The sequence below is a fragment of the Chelonoidis abingdonii genome, chromosome 11, assembly GCF_003597395.2.
Source record: "Chelonoidis abingdonii isolate Lonesome George chromosome 11, CheloAbing_2.0, whole genome shotgun sequence".
Lineage (NCBI taxonomy): Eukaryota > Metazoa > Chordata > Testudines > Testudinidae > Chelonoidis > Chelonoidis abingdonii.
In genome coordinates, this window is record NC_133779.1 from 53039435 (window position 1) to 53065030 (window position 25596).

Below are 25596 nucleotides of genomic sequence, written 5' to 3' on the forward strand. Positions count from 1 at the left end.
CTCTTGTATCTGGGAGCAAGATCCCTCTCCCATGTTTCCAGAAAGGAGACAATCCCGTTCCCCAGTGGCATCATTAACCAGGCCACCCACACCAGAACCAGACATGGGCCCACAAGAGCAGGAAGCAAGGGAGGGATCACAATGACCCCCATCTCCACTCAAGGACAAGGCAGTGACACCAGCCCTTGCCCTAGCAATTGATTTTAAAGCTTTTTAAGACCTCCTTTCCTGCATTTGCAGAGACCTTGGATACTGAGACTACTATACTATACTGGCCAGAATCATCTTTCCTATTAACAAGAGGCTCCTGGAACCAGCTAACGGACTGTGGCAAATGCCGGGCACCTTTCTTCCCACTTTGAAAAGGGTGGAGAACAGATTCCCATGCCCCCAAAGGACTTTGAACACACTTATATCCATCCAAATGCAGAGTTCCTGGCTGTTGCGGCAGCACAGGAGAAATTAGTCCACGAAAGGCATGCCTAATGACAAAGACCCCAAAAGTTGGATCTCCATGGACACAAGGCGTGCTGATCAGCCTCCCTCCAGCTGCGAAATTACCAGGCCCTGTTCACGAAATACATTTGGGAGAGGGTCACTCCTTTCCTATCCAAGATCCCTCAAGATAACAAGGATGAGTTGAAAGAAATAATCAAGGAAGGCCAGATGGTCATGAGAGCATACCTACCGGTGGCCAAGAATGCATCTGAGATGGCCACATAGTTGATGGCCTCGTGGATACAGCCACGATAGATTGCCTGCCCTTTAATGGGATGGAACTCTTCAGCCAGAAAACAAATGAAGTCTTCCAGTCCCTCAAGGAAAGCTCTGTGGTTCTTAGGGATTTACACACCTAAAGGAACCCTTACAAGTAGCAGCCCAAGCAGAGGCAGAGGACACAATCCTACTACTCGGATCGACAGCCAGAGTACCCACAAAGAAAGAAAATCCCAGGTACTCCTGGGGGCACCCATCTTCCATCACTTCAGCGCATCAGACTCCCTCTGAGGCAGCAGATTTGACAGGAGCATCAAGATTCCACCACTGGAGAACTCCTGTGGTAGACCTGTTTGCCACCCAGGACAACACCAAGTGTGTGATGGTCCACGCCCCTAAGGTCAGGTCAGCATGGACTATCTGTCACAGTTCGCAAAGCAGCCCTTTGGCGCAGGGCCATGTGGCCTCGCGGCCAGAGTCTATAGTGCCCCCTTTGGTGTAGAGTGGCATGTCCCAACGGCCAGAGTCTATAGTGCCCCCTTTGGTGTGGGGCGGCGTGGCCTAACAACCAGAGTCTGTAGTGCCCCCTTTGGTGTAAGGTGGCGTGGCCCAACAATCAGAGTCTATAGCGCTCCCTTTGGTGTGGGGTGGCGTGGCCTCACGGCCAGAGTCTATAACGCCCCCTTTGGTGTAGGGCAGCATGGCCTAATAGCCAGATTCTACAAAACAACCCTGTGACGCTGGGTAGCGTTGCCTAGTGGCCAGAGTCTATAGCGTTGGGGTTTGATAGCCCAGGTAGGGGGGCTCGGGCCCACCCGACTCCACCAGGCCCCGACCCAGGGCCCTAACAGTGGTGTAGTGGCTTGCCACTGACTCACCTGTGGGGTCCTACCGAAACATGCTGAGTTTCCCAGGGCGGCAGGTACCACTCTGTCACCCTCCCTGGGTCACTTCCCACCAGAGTCTGTGTTGGGGTTTCCCATGAGACTTTGGGTCCTCTGTGTTCGGCAGGTTCAGTCGTTTCCAGGGTCTCCTCCACTTGCCAGGGTGCAGGCAGGCCGTGAACAGCTTCGGTGCCCAGCGTAGTCAGAGGCTGTGGCTGGCCCTCCACAGGAGCTTCCCAGGCAGGTCCTTCCCCTGAGAATGAGCTGGTCTCTCTCCCTTTATAGTACTAGAGCACTTGGAGCATGCCCAGTCTTGCCAGGGAGGCAGGACTTCTGCTGTCAATACCTGGGGCTTTACCCTGTCTGGGCTAGTGCTGGGTAAGTGGACCCTGTGCAAAGTGTCAGAATTTCTGTTCCAAAGGGTGCAGGAGCCTGGCATTATTGCCCAACACTGTCCTCCTGCAATGGAGTCCAGGTATCCTGTTTGCCTTTCCCCTCTGATTCCTCTGGTCCCCAGCATGATTTCCAAAATCAAGAGACAAAGCCACAATCATTCGTGTAGCTCCCAACTGGCCTAGGCAGTTTTGGCCAATGTCCAGTGTCCAGACCTTCTGCCAGTGTCCATTCAACCACCAATCCGGTCCAGACCTGATCTCCCAGCATCCTGGCCAGATACTCTCTCCAGACCTGAAGTCCCTGCACCTGGCTGGGTGAATGACACAGATGCACTGCCATAGACAAGTCTAGGAGATCCTTATACAGAACACTGGCTTTTGTCAAGAATTACACATTGGACTTAGCTGCCAGGGCAGATGTAAAGTTTGGGAGAGCACTATTACAATCCCTAGTTGACTGATGCAGTTGACTGTCTTTGTTCCCACTGTCCAGAGGGGACACTGATGCCTAGTAATCTACAGTGGAATCGACAGCAACAGATACTTTCAGAAAACAGACTGGCTCCTTACCCTGCAGTAACTGTGGTTCTTCGAGATGTTGCAGTCAGAATGGATCCCATGAGCCACCTTCCATCGCCAGTTTCGGAGTCATCAGCTAATGCAGGTTGTGAGGGAGCTGTAAGACAAGGATGGCCCTTGTTAAATGATGTTGAAGGCTGAAATGTCATTGCCTTGGTAACGTTCAGGCAGCTCAGTGCTTCTGTCCTTGGAGCTTCAGTGTTATCAGTACCAACAGCAGATAATGCAGCCTGCTCATCTAGCGGACCTCAATGTTATTCATAAAGAATGACCACTGGCACGGTATGGTGACAAAGGCACTTGGCCAGGTTTATTGCCCACAGGGCACAGTCCTAGTGCCCTAGCACTGTGGTTACAGGTACACTAACACGAGTGCCCAGTCAGCAGTAGAAGCCTCTGCTGTCCCCAAGGCCACACAAAGGGTTAAGGCAAGGTACCCCGACATTTGTAGACTGAGATAAATAACTTACGTACCACCTTATGTGCTCCATGACATCTGTTTACCTCCCCCTTGTTCCTGATATATTGGACAAAACATCCCTATTCATTATTCTGTCAAACCATATGATCTTGTACTAGAGTGGGGTGTATCTGTACTAGCTGGAATACATTTACATAAATATCTAGTGCCTAGTGCACTAGCAACAGCTTTGGCAAGTTCGTGTACTGAATAGTGAACTTACAAGCATCTACTTTAATACACGGCCTGACTTTGGCTCACAGCCTCTGGAGTCTTTCTGCACTCAAAGGCCATGGCTACACTTGGAAATGTGCAGCGCTGGGAGTTACAGCTGTGTAGGAACAGCGCTGCAGTGTGACCACATTTGCAGCAGTTGCAGCGCTGTTGGGAGTGGTGCATTGTGGGCAGCTATCCCACAGAGCACCTCGTCCCATTTTGGCACTGTGGGTTGTGGGAAGGGGACGGAAAGGTGCGGGTCATTCCGCTTCCTGTTCCAATGACCCGTGGTGCATCGCTCAGCAGTTGGTGCATTGTGAGTCTGCAGTGCGGTTTCTGTATAGAAATGGAGCCGAGCTGCTGAGGACTTTGCTGATAATGTGCCGAGGAATCACGTTGGCAGCTGAGCTATTCGTTCAGCTTCAAAGTGACAGTGAGGAGTCCGACGACAATGATATAAGATTGCCTGAGCGTGAGACACTAATTGCTGTGGAGTAACGGACGTGCTCAGCACTGTGGAACGCCGTCTTTGGCTCGGGAAACAAGCACTAGTGGTGGGATCACACGTTCCTGCAAGTCTGGGATGCGGCAGTGGCTGCAGAACTTTGGATGAGAAAAGCCACTTTCATGGACTGTGTGAGGAGCTGCCCCCACCCTCGGCGCAAGGACACGAGATTGAGAGCTGCCTGCCAGTGGAGAAGGGTGGCTATTGCAGTCTGGAAGATGGCAACTCCAGACAGCTAAGTCGCGAACCAGTTTGGAGTGGGAAAGTCGAACGTTGGAATAGTGTTGATGCAAGTTTGCAGGCCATAATTGCATCCTGCTAAAGAACGCGTGACTGTGGGGAGCATGCAGGACATTCTGGATGGCTTTGCACAATGGGTTTCCTAACGTGGAGGGGCAATAGATGGGGACGCATATTCCTATTCTGGCACCACTCACAGGCATCTGAGTACAGTTAATCAGAAAAGGTATTTCTCTATGGTTCTCCAGGCACTTGTGGATCACCGGTGGGCGTCTCACTGCATATCTACACAGGCTGCCTGGAAAGTGGCATGATGCACGCATCTTTCGGAACAGTGGCCTGTTCAGGAGCTGCAGGCCGGGACTTTTTCCCAGATCGAAGATCAAGTAGGGGACATCGAAATGCTCATTGTGATCCTTGGAGACCACCGCTTACCCCTATAAGCCTTGGCTCATGAACCGTATACAGGGAAGCTTGACAGGAGCAAGGACCGGTTCAACTAAGGCTGAGCGGTGCAGAATGACTGTGGAATGTGCTTTGGCCGTTTAAGACGCTGGAGTGTCTTTATGAACTAGACTTGGGGGAAAGCAGCATCCCCGCGGTTAATATCTCGCGTGCTGTATCTCCATAAATATTGTGAAGGAAGGGTGAAACATTCAGTGACGAATGGACCTCCGAGTTCAACGCCTGGAGGCTGAATTTGCACAGCCAGAGAGCAGGCTACTAGAGAGGCCAGCAAGGGCTTCAAGGATTAGGGATGCCTTGAGGAGCAATCTGAGGCTGAAAGCCAACGTAATGTTTGGTGCCTTGCACTGGGGTTAAGTGCAGTGGTTACTGTGATTTTTCCTTGGGGTACAGTATGTTCTCTTTCTGCAATAATAAAAACTGTTTTGAAAGCAAAAGAAATCCTTTATTAAAATACAAGTACATAAAAGGTTGGGAGGGTAGGTGATTGACTGTACAGTCAGAATGTGTGAATACCGTATTTTTCACTCCATAAGACGCACCCATACCGAATAAGATCCACCTACGGGGTCAGGTGAGCCACGGCCGACAGCGCAGGCGCAGGGCGCCGCCCCCGCCCCGGGGCAGGGAGCGCGCGCCGTGACCCGGAACCCCCCGCCCCCCGGGGTCAGGGAGCTGCCCCCCCCGCCCAGGGTCAGGGAGCAGCGCTGCGACCCGGCCAAGCAGGCGCGCCCCCCCGCCGGGTCAGGGAGCACCGCCGCGACCCGCACCCCCCCCCCGCCCCGGGGTAGGGAGCCGCCGCCGCGACCTGCACCCAGGGCGCCTCCCCCCCCGCCCCGGGGTCAGGGAGCGCCGTGAACCGGCACCTCCCAGCCCCCGGGGTCAGGGAGCCAGCCGCCGCAGCCCAGCGACACACCCCACCCCTGGGTCAGGTAGCCGCCGCCGCGACCTCAGCAGCCCAGGGTGCGCCCCCACCGCCCCGGGGTCAGTGGCCCGTGCCGCAACCCGGCACCACCCTCCCGCCCCCCGGGGTCAGGGAGCCGCCGCCGCGACCCGGCAAGCCCAGGGTGCGCCCCCCCCCCCGGGGAGGGAGCCGCCGCGCGAATCTGGCACACGCCCGCCCCCGCGGGTCAGGAAGCGCCGCCGCAGCCCAGGGCGCACCCCCGCCCCGAGGTCACGGGAGCCGCCGCCGCGACCGCAGCCAGGGTGGCGCCCCCCGGTCCCCGGGTCAGGTATATCGCCGCGAAACCCGCACCCCCCCTGCCCCCCCCGGGGGTCAGGGGCGCAGTTCTAGAACGACGGCGGGGAAGCAGCACGCCCATGCGGACAGACCTGATACGAGGAACCCAGCAGCCTCCTCTCTTGCAGCCTTCTCCTTCGTGCGGCACGATCCGCTTTCGCCCCTTGCACTTGGGCGATTCGGCTCTTAGGGCAACATGCTCATTTAAAAATATAACACAGAAAAAAATATTAAAAACATAAAAAATCTATAATTAATATCTATCAAAATCACACAAATATCAATATAAAATATTGCATACAACATTAACACATAGAACAATATCAATATAAATACAATAAAGACGGACAGCATTTCCCTTACTTTTGAGAGAGGAAAAAGTGCGTCTAGTGGAGCGTAAAAATAGGTATGTCCTGTCCATGGAGTGCCTGTGGCAATGCCCGCTGCAACTTCTCGGTTAACTACTGCTGCATGGTGATGGGTGGGGTTGAGTGCATAGGGTAAGGGTTGTAGTTTCGGGGCTGGAACGTGAACATACAGGTGTTGGGGGGAGCTGGTGGTGGAAAGAACCAGATGCTGGAGAATGGTTTTGAGCAAACACTGGGGCAACAAGGGAGAGAGCTTTGGGAGGGGGTGGTTAGCACGGTATTGATCTGCCTGCATGGTACCATACTGCACTATCAGTCCATCTGCGCACCACGGAGGCTTATCAGCTTGCTTTTGTGCTTTGCTTCCTAGCCAATTCCTTTTTCCTGCTTCTGTTCCCTCCACTGGTGCATTTCTCTCTCGGTCTGCACGCTCTTACTTCTTGCATACTGATTCATAACTGCTTTCACAAATATTTCGTTGCTTCTCCTTGCCGCTTCTAGTTACTTGTTCACATCTGTACGTGTTAGGGCCGGAAGATTCAAGGACACTTAAAAAACAAACAAAAAAAAAACAAAAAAAAGATATAGTAAACATTTATTACAGAGGCTGATTGTGATAATTCACAGTGAAGAGTTTGTAGACCTATTTGGTAGCATCATTTACACATTAGCCAAACATAGCAGAGAGTCCACGCAGCGGAACATGGTGAGTAATTGGGGAATGGTCTTAGATCATGGTTTTCTGGCAGCGACTCCTGCTGGGAAGGGGAGCTCTGAGGTCAGGCTCACTGGGTTTCTGTGATTGGGAAAAGCAAGAGAGCAGCTGGGGGAAAGTGCACCTGACCACCTATCCCAATTTCTCGACAGGATTTTATCCTTCCAGATATTATTCCTGCTCCGCGTCCTGGGGAAGAGCAGGAGGTCTTACTCCACAATGTGATTCCGCCGTGGTCCCTGTGCAGCTTGCCTAGTGCAGGCAATGGTCCCCCCACCCCTCATGGCACGTGGCGCGGCAGCCGTTAGCCCTGACTCGGGACAAGGGACCACGCTAGTCTCCCTATAAACTTGCGCAAGCGCATTGCCCACGCTCTGGCTGAACTTTTGACAGAGATTACAGAGCGCGATTACCGCGACGTGATAGACCATCAATGGGCGTATCACCATCTAGCATGCATGCAGCAGCCATTAAACCGCCCCACCCCCCCCCAAACAAATTTCTCTCCTTAAATAAAAGCTGCTTACGGGAACAGAACGATCCCTCTGCTGCCTTCTTACCAGGCAAGTTCCAGCCTGCTGCGACTGGCTAGCTTCCTCCTGGCTGTGAGAGCTTGGCTGCTGCCTCTGGGACTCCGGGGTGTCTCCCACCCCACTACCCCACGTCTCGGGTCCTCCCCCCGCCTCCTCTCCCGGCTCTAACTTCCATATGGTCTCGGATTTGCATGGGAGTCACACCAAGTATCGCATCAGCATGTGTAAAACGGCAGGTCAATGGGAGCACTGACGCGGTTTCCCCTCACGGGCTTGCAGTGAGGCACTCCACCAGCTCCTTTACTTTATCACCTGCACTGTAGCGCTCCCGTTCTCGGCCCCTTGCACATGAATTTGATATCCTGCCATAGTATCATAATTTCTACGGCTGGAGCGCAGCTGTGATCTGCGCAGCTTTCCTCCACCCATAACACTGTTATGGAGAAGTCCGCAGCTCGCCATTTGCTCCATAGCTCGGGGCTCGTTTGGGCATGGGCATATGGTCAATGATTGAGTTGATTGATTGCACTCCACCCTGCTGAGCAACAGGAAGAGATTTTAAATTCCCGGGCTTTTAAAAGGGCAGGTCACCTGAGCCAGGGCAGTGGAGTGTGAAACGATTGAGCAGAGTGGCCGAAAGGTATGCTGGATATCTCCTAATACCCTGGAGGCCAATACAGCGCTTTTGGTTCCACACCTGATGAGCAGCGCCTGCATCACCAGCACTGGAATCGCTGCACCCCAAGCAGTCCAGGTGTACAGCCAGCGCTGCAGCCAGGGAGTTGCAGTGCTGGCTGGGCTTTCCAAGTGTGTACACAGAGTGAGTTGCAGCGCTGTAACCCCATCACCAGCACTGCAACTCTCCAGTGTAGCCAAGCCCAAAGCAATACTATAGTAGCTTTGGTGAGTATTGAATCTTTGAAATTCAAGTTCTTCTTGTTCTAGAGATTCCAGTGTTCATGTCTCAGATGAAATGTAGATGAAAGTTTGGGGCTTAATAGTCGTCGTATCGGAGCATAATGGTGAGGTTCAGGGTGGAGATAATGACTGAGCCCAAACAAGATGACTGAATTAATATCTTGCCTCTGGCAAGTTGAACTACTAAATCTAGGGTAAAACTTTCAAAAAGTACCTAAGCGGCCAGATTGTCAAATGTATCTTGGTGCTTATTGATGCAGATGGGTGCCTAGTGGGAGTTCAAAAGTACCTAGGTGGGCTAGAAATGTAACTCCCATTGGTTTCACTTTTACAAATCCCAGTAGGTGCCTCCCTGCATCTTTAGGTACGTAAATACCTTTGAAAATCTGGCTTTAAGTGATTTAAAAGCTCCTAAGTCATTTAGGCATGTTTTGAAAATTTTACCTCTATTTTGTTTTTTTAAAATGTTAGTTGCCAGTGATAACTCCATGTCCAGTTTCCCAGGCATTCAAGAAGGAGCGGAACCGTAGCTCCACTCTGCTTTGGGCTGTCAATATGATGTCAGTTTTCTAATTTATTGTTAATTTTGGATTGACACTTACAGGAACACTGATTTGTAATCTAGTAAATCTCAGAGTTCCCAGTAGATTTAGGTACAATACTTGTCCCTGCTAGTTTCTGCAGCTTCAGAATCAATTTCCTGTTTTAAGTTTTCATAAGTGAATTTCTGCCCTTTTGCTGATTGAAAGACCCACATAAACTGACCAGACAAGGCAGCATTGAAACGGACTATACCCAAAGTGCTGCCAAATGCACAAAGTGAACAAAAAAGCTCATTAATGTTTTTGTTCCAGTGATTTTAGTATTGCATGTCAGCAATTGGCTGCATTTTCAGACCCATGTGACTTTAAGATGGGGGCCCTCAAGAAATGGTAGATTTTTAAGGCCAGAAGGGACCATTAGATCATCTGTTCTGACTTCCTGCATCACACAGACCAGAGAATTTCACCCACTTACCCTTATATTGAGCCCAATCACTTGTTTGGCTAAAGCATCTCTTTCCAGCAAGGCAGCCAGGCCGGATGTGAAGGCATCAAGAGTTGAGGAATCCATCTCTTCCCTGGATGGTTCCAATGGTTAATCACTCTTTTAAAAACAGTACAGTATTGTGAGCAGGTCTGGCTTTTTCCTGCCATTGGTGGTTCTTCTGCCTTTCTGTACCCAAGAGTCCTTTAGTACCTGGTATTTTTTCCCCCTGAGAATGTACTTGTATGCCATAATTATGTTACCTCGCAATCTTCTTTTCAATGAACTAAACAGCTCTTTAAGCCTCTCACTGTAGGCATTTTCCAACCCTCAGGATCAGAAGTATGATCTCTTCCACACTCATTGTAATGGTCATGATGTAAATGAAATCTGCTCCGTCCATTTAAGAAATAATATGTTTGTGGCTTAGCTCGCCAAGTGTTGACTATAGGACCTTAATTACCTGTACATTACCTTTGGGGTGCAGTGCAATGCCGACTTATTGCTGGTTTGCCTTTCCAGCAATGAAATACCCTGTGGCTGCTACGCATCGCCAACAGCGAACATCCCCAAGTCCGGGAAGTTGAAAGATGCTCTTCACAGTAGCGCTGTCTTAGTTGATGGGAAAGTCACAGTACGTGAAGTCATTGTACGGAATTCTGAGGGCCCCTTTTGGTCTCTGGGCCAGGTGTGGGATAAGTACATAGTTATCCAGCTGGTTGCAGCATCTGAGGCAGGTGGATTGCTTAATCAGAGCGCTTTGAATTATCGATTTTTATCTTGTTTTGCATTTGTACTTTTTAGTTATTCAGTGGTGGCTTCGGCATCGATTGATGGGTTCACTGCCCCCACAGATATCATGAAACAAGGGGCAAAACAGAAATACATTGTTTTTCCAGCCCAGTGTGAATGGGAGGCCCCAGCGGGCATGGGTGGGAAAGGGAAGGGGGGAAAATAGGTTGCAGTGAAGTGAGCGCCCTCCACCTATCCTGCAACATAGCTTCTGTCTTCCTGCCCTGGTGTTGCCACCTGGTGCATGGGTAGCGGCACTACAAGTTGCCTTGTCTAATCAAGGTGCCAAATCCGAGTGATGCTACAAGCACATGCACCAGGTCAACAATGCCTGGTTAGGAAGCCAGGCCCGCCTGCAAGACAGAGCCAACTCTGTAGTAGGGTTGTCAGGTGTCCGGTTTTCGACTGGAACATCCAGTCAAAAAGAGACCCTGGGGCCCGGTCAGCACCGCTGACCGGGGCGTTAAAAGTCCAGTTGGCAGTGCAGTGGGGCTAGCAGTCTCCGTAGCGAGCTCCCAAGAAGTGGCTGGCATGTCCCTCCGCTCAGGACAGCCACAGGACCCCGTGCACTGTCCCTCCACAAGCGCCGGGGTTCTGCAGCTCCCATTGGCCAGGAACCACGGCCAATGGAGCTGCGGGGGTGCACACGAGACACCTTGGTCACCCCCAAGCTGGAGGGACATGCTGCCACTTCGGAGCCATCTGAGGTAAGCACCGTCTGGAACCCGCACCCTGAACTCCTCCAGGGAGCTCCCTTCAGCAGCCAAATCCTTCATGCTGGCCCCACCCCAGAGCCTCACCCCAGCCAGAACCCTCACCTCCCTGCGTTTTGCACCCCCCCCCGACGCAGCCTTGAGCCTCCCCCCACACTCCAAACCCCCGACCCGCCCAGAGCCCGTCCAGTGCCCAAAAGCCCTCATCCCATCCCACCCAGAGCATGCACCCCATCTGCACTCCAATCCTCTGCCCCAGTTTAGTGAAAATGAGCAAGGGTTGGGGAGAACGAGGGAGGGAGAGAGTGGGATGTAGTTACGAGGGAGCCCTTCCCCTGCTCTTTCTTAGAATGGAAAACCTGCCTTATGAAAGGAGACTCAAAGAGCTTGGCTTGTGCCGGCCAAAAGAGGCTCGGGGGGATATGCTTGCTCTATATAAATATACAGGGGGATTAACGTTAGGGAGGGAGAGGAATTATTTAGTTTAGTACTAATGTAGGCACAAGGCGAATGGGTACAAACTGGATATAGGAAGTTTAGACTTGAAATTAGACGAAGGTTCTAACCATTAGGGGAGTGAAGTTCGGGACAGCCTCCAAGGGAAGTAGTGGGGGCAAAAGACTTGTCTGGCTAAGACTAAGCTTGATAAGTATATGGAGGGATGATGGATGATAGTTTAATTTGGGCAATTGATCTTGGATTATCAGCAGATAAGTCAAGGGCTGTGAGGGGATGTTGGATGGGATGACCTGCTGAGACCTTTCCTGGTGCGTGCAGTCTTGCCCACATGCTCAGGCGTTTAACTGATCGCCATACAGGGGTCGGGAGGAAATTTTCCTCCAGGGCGGATGCGAGAGGCCTGGAGTTTTCGCCTTCTTCGCAGGGCATGGGTCACTTCGGGAGGATAGAGACACCCATTTGAGGAAAACATAACTCAGTCATGGGTTAGGGGTTGTTATAAAAGTGGATGGGTAGGGTTCTGTGGCCTGCCTTGTGCAGGAGGTCAGACTAGATGATCATATTGGTCCCTTCTGACCTATGAGTCTATGAGTATAGTTTACCTGTTGAATCGGGAGGCTGCTTCCACCCTCTGGTTATTTTTCTAAAGAAGCATTGATTTTTAGTAACTGGTATTCATTAAAATATGTTCATTTGCAACTAAATAGAGTTTTACCCTAAGTTTGCTGGTGCTGTTTGCTAACCAGGTGGATCCATATTTAGTTAAGCAATTATATAACGTAACATACATTTCTTCAAATTCTTAAAGATTACATTTTTTATTGTTTGAAAATGGGGAATTATGCATTTATTTACTTGATTAACATTTTTTGTGATTGATTTGTGTCAAGCTCTGTTTGGAAAGAGATTGGAATTCAAATAAAAAGGCACAAAATCAGCATATAAACATTTTTAAGCAGTTAAATAAAACTACCTTCCATGCACTGGATAAATAAGAAAAGTTTGACAGTATGTTTAGCATTTAAAACTGATTTGTTAAACAAAGAAAGTATTATCTGTAGTTTAGCGAATTGAACTGATTGTTTCTGGTCACCAAGACAAGATTTTAGAGCTAGTAGATCTCATTCTCTCACAGCTACTTTTTATTCATAGACTGCAAGAAGAAAACAAGTTTTTCTGCCTTTTCAGCTCCCAATTGGTTTAATGAATGAACTAGTCATTCAGATGAATTAGTTAATAAACTGAAATGGGAAAAAAAAATCTCTCTTCATGTGCAGAAGAAGCTACTGCTGTCCAAAGTTGGCTCAGCATGTCAGTAAACTCTGATTTCAAGACTTTAGCATGTGACTTCCACCACTTCAGTGATCTGACTTTCTTTAAAACTTCAGTAGTGAACATACTGTTCACTTTTAAAAAATTTAATTTTAATTATTTTAATAGACGTTAGTAAGTTTGGCCTTAATACAGGTTGTAATAATTTGAAATTTATTTTTGAAAATAATTCTGTATCCAATTTAAATTAAAAACCTTTTTTTAAATAATTGATTTTATCCGCTCTGATCCGAAGTGAAGTCTGTAATTTGGGTCCTTCTGAACCAGTTCAGTCTGTAACTTCCCAGTATGGGCAGGAAGCCACAGACATGGGCAGCAGTTACCCCGATTCAACTACTTTCCCACAATGCAGTGCTTCACATCTGGAAATTAGCCAGGAGCGCCTTCTCCTAGTAACAGAGCTTCACCCTGTGGGGTAAGTGTTTCAGGAATCCCAGCATGCACTGGTGCTACCATGGCTGAGGTGTGGTGTACGGATGTCCTGAGGTGTTACAAAGACAGGCGAGAACCAACCAGCCATTTAGTGTCCTCTGTCTGAGCGATGGCTTCCTCGCCTTCTGCTGACTCCTTTTGTCTCTCAGCCATGTCTGCTGAACAGTTTGAGAACAATTTTTTAATGTGACTGGTGTAACCCCACATGGCGTTGTAGATCGCATTGCCTGGAATCAGCTTTACCACTGCTAACTAATTTCTTGAAAAGCACTGAGCACTAGTGGGAAGAGCTATGAGGAAAGAAATGGGGTGGAATAATCTCCTCACTAACTAGTTCATTTCTGCCAGCAGCATAGCATAACAGAACCCATCCCTTAAACCTTGCAACAAACCCCTTCAGCCCCCAGCCAGCTGTGATTGGGCTGGGTTGACTATTGGATATAAGGGTGTGTAGCTTCATTCTGCAATGGGGAGACCTCTTGTTGTATTCGAACTGAACAGAACCCCATTTAATCAGCTTTTCTTACCCTGCTCTCTACTATGAGGCTGGTTCTTGGGGCTGCCCTTCCTCCCCTTCTCTACACCAACAGCTTATTCTGGCTCTCACTAGTATTTCTCTACCTCTGAGTGCTCTCAGCCTCTCAGTGTCTCCCCTTTCTCTGCAGACCCCTACAAAGAGCGTGTTCAGTACACACCTACGGGGATTCGTTTCACTTCGGTGACTCGGAAGGACACGGGGAAGTATGCCTGCGAGGTCCTCTGGACTGGAAGCGGGGGCACTAGCCAACTAACAAAGTCAGAAGTTGACCTCATCGTCCAAGGTACTAATGCCGTTCTGTAATTACAGCTTGGGACCGGTTGCCATGGCTAAAAGTTCCATGGTTTCTAGTCTCGGAGAGAGGGGACCCCTGGGGGCATGTTGCCAACTGTGGGCAAGGAGTGTGTTTTCATTGAGTTGAAGATCAGAAGGGAGCACTATGAACTTGTAACCTGCATGGCACAGACTGGGGAGCCTCACCACTGACTTCTGCCACAAGGAGGGTATTGTTTTTCCCTACTAAGAGCCCAATGGCTTATTTGAACAATGTTGCTCTCCGCACACAATGGCATCATCAGTGGATCGCAAACTAGCCTGAGATCCCTGAAACAAGACTCTTTCCACATTGGACTTAGACTCTAGGGAAGCCTCAATCGTCTAAACCTGATTATCTGAAATTCTCCTGCATGTCCCTTGACCATGGACCTGCAGGGCCAGAGCGGTGCATGAATGGAGCTTTAGGGCCTTCCTGAGAGCAGCGTCAGTCCTGATGGAATAGAGCCATGGAATAGGGCTGCTTTGGGCAGTGGCAAGTATCCTGTAATCAAATCAAGCTAGCCAGGTTTGAAGGGGTGCCCTGGGGAAAGCCTAGTGCCCGGATTATCCAATGGTTTCAAAAGACTCCAGTTTTTTTGGCTCTGCATCTTCAGAACTATTGAACACAACTGGTTCTTGAGGAATGCCTCACACGGGTCAATGCGTAGCCTATTATTTGGCAGTGAAGAAATAATCCTAGCTACACGGGGGCACCGTTATTTCTGTAACACACGCTCAGGAAATCTGACACTGTAACTGTTCCCCCTGCTGACATGGGCAAGTCCGTGCTTCCTCTTGCATTATGTGCTAATGGCATTTAAGCAGAGATCCCCTTCATACAGATGTGCTGTCAGTCCACTTCTCATCTTGAAGACTCACTGTCAGCACCGATCTGAACCCTGGGTGTGTTGTCTGTAGAGATCAATGGAGACTGACGAGTCCTCACCCCAGAAATGGTCTCTTCATGGCTGGGCTGAGGTCCCTGGCAAAAGATTAGAGGGGGAGATTGCACTACTTTTACAGTACCTGTTCTGTGGCTGTACCTAGAGCCTCACTCACAAATGCTGTCAGTCTAGCACCTTTCACCAGTGCTGCGAAATCAGTCACCAAATGGGAGCCCAGTGTTGGACCAAACTGTTTCCTTCCTTCAGGATCACAGCAGTTCTGGTCAAACATTTTGTATTGACAAATTGCTCTGTCAAAGTGGGATGGACACTGGCTTCACTCACACAGCCAGCGTCGCACCTTTCACCTGTCAGCAAGGTGGCTACTGCCAGCGGCAGAGCTCGTAGTCAAAGCGTTAATTTCTGGTCAGTGACATTTCTCCTCACGTGCACTTGCCATTTATGTTGAATGCCGGGCACCTGATTCTGTCTCCCTGCTCTTCGTACAGTCGTTTGCACCAGAACCCCAAGAGCTGCTCTGGTTTAGTTGCATTCCACACCCATATTACTGTGGTGTAAATGGCTTCCCAGGGAGCAGGGCAATGAAAGATCCAGCCCAGTGAGTGCCATTAATCCACTATTGAATTAAAGTGCAGCTAGTTCAGAACCCACACAAGGAACTGCTGCTGTCTGTGGAATGTGTCCCAGGAGATCAAGACGATAGTGTGGCTGGATTTTAAAGAAAAGTCCACTGCTACTTGTAGTTGTGCCGACATGAATATAATCAAGCTTCAGGGCAGCACAGGATCTCTGCATGGGTCAGGAAGGAACCGCTTTTCACTCCTTCCCCATCGCAATTAAAGGTGTATTATTGGGGAATGACAGTTATGCTGGCCTGAGCTCTGGAATGTCACTGATCAGCCCTGGAGCAGTGCCAAGAAAGCCCTGCCAATGGAAGAGGGCCCAGCCACTGACTTAGTTCAAGAGTCAACCAACTATCAAGCTAGACATGGATGCTGCTTACCATTTACTTCCCTTAAAATGAGCTGGACATTTGTTTGCCTTCGTGTCACTGAGCAGGTCCTCTAGTCTAATCCAGTCAGCCATGGGTTAATAAGCACACCTTAACAAATGCAAATGACCGTGTCTTGGATGTGTTTAGGGCAGGGGGTCACAGCGATGGGTTCAAAGATCTGTAAGGTCATTTTTAACATGTGCCTCTTTGCCTTCTCCACTGGCAGTGCCACCCTCCAAGCCCGTTGCCAAGGTGCCCACCTCGGTGACAATCGGGAACAAAGCTGTGCTGAGATGCACGGAAACAGATGGCTCTCCACCCCCTACCTTCCAATGGTACAGGGACAACATCCTGATGCCCTCCAATCCCAAGACCAGTGAGAAATTCAGGAACTCCTCCTACACGATCGATACCAAGACAGGAGTGCTGGTATGTGCTGGGGAAGGAGCTGCCTGACTCGTGGGGAGCTCACGCCTCTGTCCATGCCTCTCTCACGCCTTCTTTCCCACTCCAGACAATTGAGCCCGTAACCAGCTTCGACACGGGGGATTATTTTTGCGAGGCTCAGAACAACGTTGGGACTGCTCAGAAATCTGAAGTCATTCACTTGGAAGCCAGTAAGGAAATGGGGACTTGCAGAGCCTGCGTGTGGGTGGGTGGTTGCGTGCGCATGTCCGCGCTGGGCTCTTTGGAAGTCACTTGCAAGCTTACAATAGCCAGTGCTGTCACTGTCCCTTCCCTGGCCTCCTGCAGCTACTCCCTGTACTGGCTATGATAGATTAAAGGTTGGACAGTGCCCAAGCCTCTTGATGGGAAAACAGGCATGTGCTTTGCTGCAGGGGCTGGGGAGAGCCTGGAACCAGAAGCCCATTGGGCTTCCCTGCTAAAAGAGCAACCTTTGCAGGGAACTGAGTTCCCTGAGAGCCGACAAGTGGTTCTTGGCGTGTCCTGTCTCCTACATGATCTCCAGAGCAGGGTCTCGGTACAGACAGACCCAGAAGAGGCGCCGACCCTAGCCTAGTGCACCCTGGGATTGGGAGTGACTGAGGTTGGGGATAGGTATTTGCTGGGCCAAGCGCCGGTGACAAGCATTCCAACCATCTCCTCCTCTGAAAAGCTACCGTGCCATCAGCCCCCATTCCCTGGAGCTGCCCAAGCCATCCTGTTTTCCACCCTTGGTCTGGTTTTAGCTGTTCGCAACATTAGACCCATACAGTGGAGCTCAGAAGACTACAGATCTTCGGGTGCCAGGTCCATGCCAGTGCTCCCTTCCCAAGCCACAGCCAGTTCCCCTCTGAATGCCTGTTGACTTCATGTCAGGGCAGGGCTCAGCTCACTGGAACCAACCACAAAGCAGCAGAACGGGGAGGGGTGAGGCCTGGCAGCCCTTGGCGTGGCTCGCAGGCTCATCCCAGGCTAGGCTGCCCGATGGGTGGAAGCAGCTAGCACCAAGCACTGACTCCAGCTGTGTGGCAAGGGGCTGGTGACTGCGAGGCAGGAGGAAATGGGAGGTGGAGCAGGCTGGGAGCTAATGGGAGGTGGAGCAGGCTGGGAGCTGTCTTAGCGTGAAGGGAGCCATGAATGGGACAGCAGCAGGGTTATAATGACAGAACATCCCTCCTCTCCCTCTCCCCACCCCCGCCAGCTTCCCAATCTGTGCCCCACACAGTGCCGGCTGGGTTCCCCAGTGCAGGCTCCTCACCCCTAGCTGCTTAAATCCATTAAAGGCAATTGACACAGCGTGATTGCCATTGAAGGAAGGTGGGGTCCAGTCTCCCCTGGTGACTGCAACTAGACAGGTTAAATCCTTTGCTGGTGTCACTCTCCCACGGGGGCAGTTGCAGATGTGAAAGCGTTTGGGATCCTGTGGCATGCAGGGGGATCTGTCCACGTAAGATCTCCGCAAGCCACACTGATGTCATTCTCTCACCCAGCTGAAGTCAATGTGGGCGGTATTGTGGCAGCTGTGGTCGTGCTGCTAATCGTGCTGGCACTGGTTGCCTTCGGTATCTGGTTCGCCTACCGTCGTGGCTTTTTCAGCAGTAAGTATTAAGCTACCCACTTGGGCTGCGAACATACCTCTCCCCTTCCACTTGCGCTCAGCCACCCCCATGACCCTAGGTAGTTCCTTGGCTGCTGCTGAAGCTATTGGGAGAAGCCATTGCATGGCAAGGGGGTCTCTGCTCCCTGCACCTTCTCTGTGAAGGGGCACCTGCGCAATGGGCTCAGGCTACCTGTGATGCAGCAAACTTTGGCTGCCTTACCCCTTTCAATGACAAGGTGCTGACTGCGGAGTTCTTGACCCTGTTGGGCAGCTCTCCATCAAGCTGCCTTTGACTCAAGATGGAGCATTGCAGGCTGTGGTGCAGAGCTTGCTTGGCTGCGTCATGGTCAGGCCTGTGCTCCCCCCTTCCGTGAATCTATCGCGCATCCCCGTGCGCATGTGACCTGTCTGCTCTTGGCCCAGCCAATTGAGTACACTCTGAAAGCAGCGTGGCCCCATGGAAGCCTGTGTTGCTGCCCACTGTAGCAGTGCCAGGATGCCACCCCTTGGAAATGGGACGTGTTGCTCGGCTGCCAACATTTAACCATTCTCTTTCTTTTTCCCTTCCAGAGAGAAGAGAGTAAGTGGAACTTTGTACTTTGTTCAAGTGTGTGCCTTGTTTTCTGTCCATCCTCCAAGCCTCTTCCACCCCTCTTGTGCTCCTGGCCTGCGGAGGTCCTTCGAGCATTGTGGAGTGGGTAGAGTCTTCCCCTGGGGCACCAGGACTAGCCAGATTCTGCCATCTCCTCCTGGCAGTTTAAATGCAGCCTGCGGGTAGAGTGCAAGGTGCCAGCGGATTCGCCAAGCTCTTCCCCGCACCCCACTGTGCCCCAGCGTAGCTGCTGTGTGACACATTGCTGGCCCCCCCGCCAGGTGGGATCTCTGGGTCAGGAACAGTGGGGAGACTTTAACCTTTCCTCTTGGACTAGGGCACATGTTTCTGCAGTCCCCACCATGGGTTGCACCTACCCTCTAAGGTCCACACTGTCCTAGCTCTATTCCAGCAGCATCTTCCAGCCGAAGACAAGGACTAAGCCTCCATAGTGCAGTTTTCCCCACCCAAAAGGGTCAGCAGTGACATCTTGGTGGAGCACTGTCTTCCCCTGTTCCCCAGATGGCAGTGCTGTCTTGTGTCCCCACCCCTTGCTGGCGTGGTGAGCAAAAGGCTGCAGAAGAGTCTGAGCAGGGCAGTATGCTGCCTCTAGGTCAGGCCACGCATAGTCTCCTTCCCCTTATCCAAAAGAAGTCAACGTCACAGGAGCGAATAGCACCTGCATGAGCTTGCAAATTCCCCCCTCCACAGCTCTGCTCAGGTACCTGATCCACAGCCCCCCACTTAGACTCATAGACTTTAAGTTTGGAAGGGACCATTATGATCATCTAGTCTGACCTCCTGCACAACGAAGGCCACAGAATCTCACCCATCCACTCCCGTAACAAACCCCTAACCTGTGTCTGAGTTATTGAAGTCCTCAAATTGTGGTTTGATGACCTCAGGGTGCAGGGAATCTTCCAGCAAGTGACCCGTGCCCCATGCTGCAGAGGAAGGCGAAAAACCTCCAGGGCCTCTGCCAATCTGCCCTGGAGGAAAATTCCTTCCTGACCCCAAATATGGTGATGCCCCAGCTCCTCCTCGCTCTTCTGTCTCACAGGGGTGTCGAGAGGCACTCAGATATTACACAACAGGGGACAAAAGCCCACAGATAGATGGGTGACCTGCATTCTAGCTGATTTCTAACCCCATTCCTTAGACAAAAGATCACCTTTCCTTCCTAATAAGCAAAGCACTCAGACAGAAAAAGCATTTACAAACAATGTTTGGACTCCTCTTCCAGCTCTGCCAATACCCCCCTGTCCTGACCCTCCTCAACCCTCACTTCTGTGCCACATGGCCTGATTATACCAAGTTACAAGCTGGTTCTAACATGGGGACTGAAGAGATCCTTGGCACCCAAAGCAGGCTGGGTATCAGGACTAGGCCCCTTAGCTGCTCTCCCAATCCCGTCCTTGCGGCGTGCTGGGTATCGGATGAGGAAATAGGGATGGAAGGAAGAGGCCAGTCTGTAAAGCATCTCTCCTACCAGAGCTGGGGGAGGCTGTGCCTTGCCTGGTAGGGGTTGGGAAAGAAGGGGCAAATCAGGCACCTTCCGTCTATCTTTTGGTGTGAAGTTTGATGTAGCCTGATGGTTAACCTCAGTTGCCTGCTAACTTGCTTCCCCAACATTGCTGGCTGTCTGGCCGACACTGGTGGGGTACAGTGGCACAGCTGGTGCTTGGGGTGTGGTCTGAGGAGCGACCCGCCCTTGTGAAGTGTCTTAGTTTAATTCTTTCTCATTTTAGCAGCACCAATAAGCAAGTTATCTACAGCCAGCCGTCCAACCGGAGTGACGTAAGTAGAACCGCCAGCCAGGCGGCTTTGCTCTGGCATCCCGGAAAGTCTTATGTCCCCAAAGAAAGAACTTTGTTCCTGGCTTCTTGAGTGTCAGGGCTGCGATCAAACGGCCTGCAGGCTTTGGCAACCCCTGAGAGGGGCAGAGTGTAACCCAGCTACAGAGCCTGGTTACAGCAGTGATCTGCCCATGGCTTGTGCACTTTATGGAGCATCTGAGATGCACCTCGCCCAAGGCCAGCCACGTCTGTGGAGGGAAGGACAAACTGGTGGATACACACTTCATCTGACAAGCTCGGTTCATTTGCTGGACATAGCTGATGGTTCGAAGCTTGTCCATGTGTTGCCAGCCCCGTGTCAGTTCCTGGCTAGTGACTTGCACCGAGACTTTCTGACCTTGAGAGGAAGGATGGCCCAGTGGTTTGAGCCCTAACCAGGCACTCGGCAGACCTGGATTCAATTCCTCGCTCTGTCACACTCAGCCTCAGAGACATGCCCACGGTCATACATTGGTGTCTACAGTTAGACAGCTAGCTGCTGTTCTTCCATCGACCTAGCGCTGTCTACACCAGGTGTTAGGTCAGCTTAACTACATGGCTCAAGGTGTGGATTTTTCACACCTCCGAGCAACACAGCTGGGTCGACTTAACGTTTTGGCGTAGACCTGGCCTTAGTCTCTCCGGCCCAGACCCATCAAGGTATTGAGGCTCATAACTTCCACTGAAATGGAGCCTAAGTACTTCTGTGGATCTGTGCCTCAGGTACCCAGTTCCCTGTGTAATGGGGATAAAAGCACTGCCCTGCCCTGCCCCTGGGGGCTGTGAGGATAAATGCATGAAAAACCCTGAGGTGCTCAGATACTGTGATGACTTGTGCCAGAGCAATTACTTAGATAATTACCGTATAAGTCAGGTAGGTAGATTCCCCAGCATCCCAGACAGTAATTCTTCTGGGTGTGGTGGGAGTTGGTGTTCCACTCTTCAGAATTGGCCAGATTTGCTGGAGGAGCCTGTGTATCAGAGCCCATCAGTCACTGTTGGGCCTGTGAGACCTTCTGTTCGGTGTACATTTGATTCTCACCAATGCCTCTCCTCTAAGGCTTGAGCTAAAAATGGTGCAGCTCTAAACTAGAGAAACTCATCTTATGTTTTGAGAGTTCACAAGGGTGGAACCTGCCACTTAGCAAGGAGTTCCAAGTGCCTCCCCAGCACTGCCGGTGCGACCGGCCCCTCGATACAGAGACAGTCCTGACATATTATCTCCAGCGGGGAGGATTTCTCTCTTGCCACGAGACTGTCTATAGAGTCGCCCTGCTCAGTCTAACACTGCAGCGCCGCCACCCCCACCCAGCGTTTACATTTTGAGGTGCTAGTCAGGCATGATCAGTGCTGGCGAGAGACGTGTAAATGCATCTCCTTTTAGTGCCTCCACCCACAGCCCACCCAGCGAAAACCTGCTGTGCTGGCTCTGTAACTTTCACTCCTTTCACAACCTCGAGTCGCCCTTTGATACCGAGCCAAATGTGCACGAAGGTCTCCAATGGGGCATCGTTCCCGACTGTGTTAGGTGATTCTAGAGTCAGAGACTGAGGCCAGAAAAGCAGGGCAGCTGTTAGTTTTCTCCCCCCCAGTTAGAGAACTGGTCAGTCTGGCAGCTATGGTGCAGCTTGCTAATGTTGCATAGAATTAAAGAGCTAAAGCCCCCGATTTTTAAAATGAAAACCATTCCCCCAGACACAGAGTGTGGGGTAAGGGAGCTCCAGTGCATTGCTTGGCCATGCAAGCCATTAAACCAAGGAGCTTTCAGTAATGCTATGCTATGATCCCGACTAACCTTACTCATGTGCTAAATAGGCAGAGGCCCTCAAAGTGAAACTCCAATGCAAGAGTGTAAATCGAATGACTAATCAGTGCAGTGAGAAATAAAAGACTCATTTTTAGAGTCTGGAATGTAATTAAACAATCAGCCAGAGGCCATTCTGAGAGTCAGATGGAGACTGGGACGCGGGAAGTGGTGTCTGCACGCTGAGTCTTTTGTCTGTCATCAGACGGAGGGAGGGTAACACTTTCAAAAGCACCGAAGTTCTATTTTCAAAAGTGATGTAGGTACTTAAGAGCCCACAGGCCGGATTTCTAAAGGATGTAGGTGCCTAAAGATGCAGGTGTGTGCCTGGGTATTTTTGGAAATCTCCCTTGGTGCCTATCTGCATGTTCAGGCACCTAAATGCCATTAAAAACCTGGCCCCAAGCACCTCCACCACTCCTGAAAATGGGACTTCGGAGCCACTTAGCTGGGACTTTTTGCACAAAAATGTCAGGAAAATTCTGTCTTTGCTGCGAGCCCAGCACCATTTGCTGGTCTGGGGTAGGGAAAACAGGAGTTATTGCTAGTGGTAAAAGCCAGAGTCAGGATCTGGGAGTTAGTTCTGTTCCCAACTTGATCCCTTACACCTACTGTGCCTCCACTTACGCATTTGTTAAATGGGTATAATACGTCGTTGTGGTGATTCAGTTGTTTAACAGCTTGGGATCCTTGGCTTAGGTATTACGTATATGCCACTGGTGTGTTCTGCTCTGTCAAGTGGTGCAGCCACTCAGGCCACTTCCCCAGAACACAGGTAGATCTCCCATGGGCTCCACACAAGGCACAGAGGGATGTGTACTTGACAAGACCCAAACCCTGCATGCTAGACACATGGAATGGTGCTGGAGATAGGCTGGCAGAGAAGTTGCAAAGTTGATTCTCTCACAGGGCTGGAATAACGGGGTGTTGCCAGGTCAAGTTTCTCCTAAGTGAACAGCCAGCTCTTCCCTGACACCTGGCAGCTTTGCGATGAGAGAGGTTGAGCCCATAAACATAACTTCACCTGCAACCTAGTCTGTGCTTCTCCCCAGAAAACCCAGTGCTCTCCTGCTGAGCCACTTAGTGGTGGCTGCGGCGTTAGAGCTGCCCCCAAGAGTTCAGTCTAGGTAGACAGGCTAGACAAACACGGTGGGAGAGGAAACGGGCGCTGAAAGCACAGGTGACTTGCTCAAGGTGGGAGGCAGAACGGGGACTGGGACCCGGGTCTCCTGATTCCCAGCCCAGTGTCCTCATTGCTGGAACTTGCTGTTTCTCCTTGGCCACGCAGCACCATGAGCTTTTCTCCCCGAGGGGCTCGGGGATGGGGGCAGAGAGAGCAGGTTTGTTTTGAAGGATTCGCTGTAATTCATGTACGTGGGAATTCACTGTGTCTTTCTTTCACTCCCCCAGGGAGAATTCAAACAGACCTCGTCCTTCCTGGTGTGACATTGGCCCTGGATTGGCTCCCCCTCTCCTGCTGACGTCCTGCCCCTTGCCTTATGAACTGCTGTAAATGTTCTGTGTGAATTACTGTAACTCACTGCGATTTTAACTATTTTTTTTTTTAAAGTTTCACCTAGTGCCTTCTTAGTCATGTTCTAGACTCTCCTTGTCCCATAGAGTCATGGGGCTGGAGTCTTGCCCACTGCACTACAGGTGACTTTGCATAAGCCAATCTTATTTTCCTAAGAGCGACAGACGACAGACCCAGCTGCTGAGCACACCCAGCAGAGGGGCTCCCCTGCCACTTGCTGGCATTGCAGATTGCTCGCCCTGCTGTGGGGATATCCTCTAGCACCGGGCTTCCCCAAGGAGGGTGAAATTCAGCCCATGCGGCAGGCCAGTGTGAGGCCTTTGCAGCACCACAGTGCCACTTAAGCCTGTCGGAGGGTTTTATGTTGCCAGAAGTGGAAGGCTGGGAAGCCCTCGTTATGCTAAAGCACTGAATGTAGGGAACGCAGGTATATTTTTTGTGACTGTTGAAGATTGTTGCGTGGTGTCCCCATCCCTGCCCCCACTGTCACTGCTGTACTAGTGTGTCAGGATGTCATCTTTGTGGTGTCTGAACAGATTGAATTCTACATCTCCCTGGAGCAAGAGGTGATTGATGAGAAGGGATTAGGGCATAGCAACGAGATCTAAGGGGACTTGCCCACCTCTCCCTTGGCCTGTGATTTGGGTGTGAGGCAGCAGAGAAAATCCAGTCCAGAAGAAATTGAGAATTTCTTCCCACTGATTTACGGCCCTGTTTGAGCTCTGTTTCAGCCCAGTTTGGCAGGGTCAAGAGAGCCTTTCAGAACAGCTTGGTTCTGTCTGGCATTTTTGGGTCAAACGTTGATGTAAACCAGATTGGCTGGCACAGCATGGAGACGGAGTTCACACCCTGCCGTGGCCCATATCCGAAAGCTGCAGGGGGCCACGGTAAGACCTAGCGATGCTCTGTAGGCTCTTGCTGTTCAGAGTTGTGGGGTGGATTTGGCTTTCTCGAGGGAGAGGTTCTGGGCCTTTCCTCAAGGCAGGCGCTTGTAAAGGCTTGGCGTTGAGTCGCCTTGTGCTGTTTCACCCTGCACTCCCCACAGCAACGCCGGTGCACCCAACTCTGGCTGGTGTGGCCAAGCAGCTGCTCCTGCTTGGTAAGGAAGATGCAGTCAGCTTTCACGTTGTTAGTTCTTGGGTCACGCTTTGCATGGAAGATGCTCTACAGGGCAAACAGCTGTTCGACTGGTGACTGGGTGAGACGGCTAAAGGTGTGTAGGTGCCTTGTTATTCCCACTTACATTAAGAACCTGTGGTGTGAAGGGGCCTTAGTGCAAATGAGACTCAGACCTGTAGGGCTGAATGGGAAGAAAGTGAGTGGCTAGATCCGTGAACACTCAGCCTTTAAATGCCTGTTGTAGGTGCCTCCTGAGCACTGAGCTAGGCAGACACACCTACAGATCCTATATCAGGGTAACAGATGTCCTGACGATATTGGGATTGGCCCGGTATTAGGGGCTTTGTCTTATATATGCAACTACATCCCCTGCTGTCCATCCATTTCCCACTCCGCCCCACACACAGAAAAAAAAGTGTCCTAATTTATCCAGTATCTGGTCACCCCAACCTCAGTATGAATGGCAGGAGTTTCGAACCGCCACACATCTGGATCCATTGAGAAATATGTGTAGAGGACGAGCCTGTTGCAGTGACAGAGCTGCAGTCTGAAGGGAGCAGGAAAGGGGCTGCTTCCAGGCTGCGGCAGATGGTGCTTCGTCCGTGGAATCTGTATTGTTCTCTCGCGGGGCTCCAAAGCAGACTGGATTGGTTACCAGGAATAATGGCAGCTGGAATCAAATCCTTCACTTTGTTGGGTCACAGTGCGTAACCACCATGGCAAGAGCTCTCCAGGAGGCCAGACTCCTCTCCCAACAGCTGGACAGATTTAACTGTGCAGCCGCTTTTTATTACAGTTCAGCAAGAGAAACTTTACCAGACCTTAACTTGAAAGCCTGAGACCCTGTAAAAGTCACTTTTTAAACTGCTTTAAAATACTTGTGTAATTTTATCTATTTGTAACTGGAAATAAACCCTTTGATTTTGA

The 25596-nt window shown here is 50.9% G+C and overlaps 1 protein-coding gene across 2 annotated transcripts in view; it reads left to right on the forward strand.

Annotated features, from left to right (window-relative positions):
• Nucleotides 1-25596, forward strand: part of LOC116834316 (junctional adhesion molecule A-like) — a 72910-nt gene extending 47314 nt beyond the window's left edge. Inside the window, exons 3-9 of one of the 2 annotated variants that reach the window (XM_075071133.1) lie at nucleotides 9784-9895; nucleotides 13655-13810; nucleotides 15968-16170; nucleotides 16256-16358; nucleotides 17676-17787; nucleotides 20126-20174; nucleotides 23427-25596. In XM_075071133.1, coding sequence (XP_074927234.1) covers nucleotides 16096-16170; nucleotides 16256-16358; nucleotides 17676-17787; nucleotides 20126-20174; nucleotides 23427-23462 — 375 coding nt within the window. In that variant the 5' untranslated portion in view covers nucleotides 9784-9895; nucleotides 13655-13810; nucleotides 15968-16095 and the 3' untranslated portion in view covers nucleotides 23463-25596. Of the gene's footprint in view, nucleotides 1-9783; nucleotides 9896-13654; nucleotides 13811-15967; nucleotides 16171-16255; nucleotides 16359-17675; nucleotides 17788-18355; nucleotides 20062-20125; nucleotides 20175-23426 lie in introns of those variants that run through there. The other variant, XM_075071134.1, reaches the window with a different exon arrangement.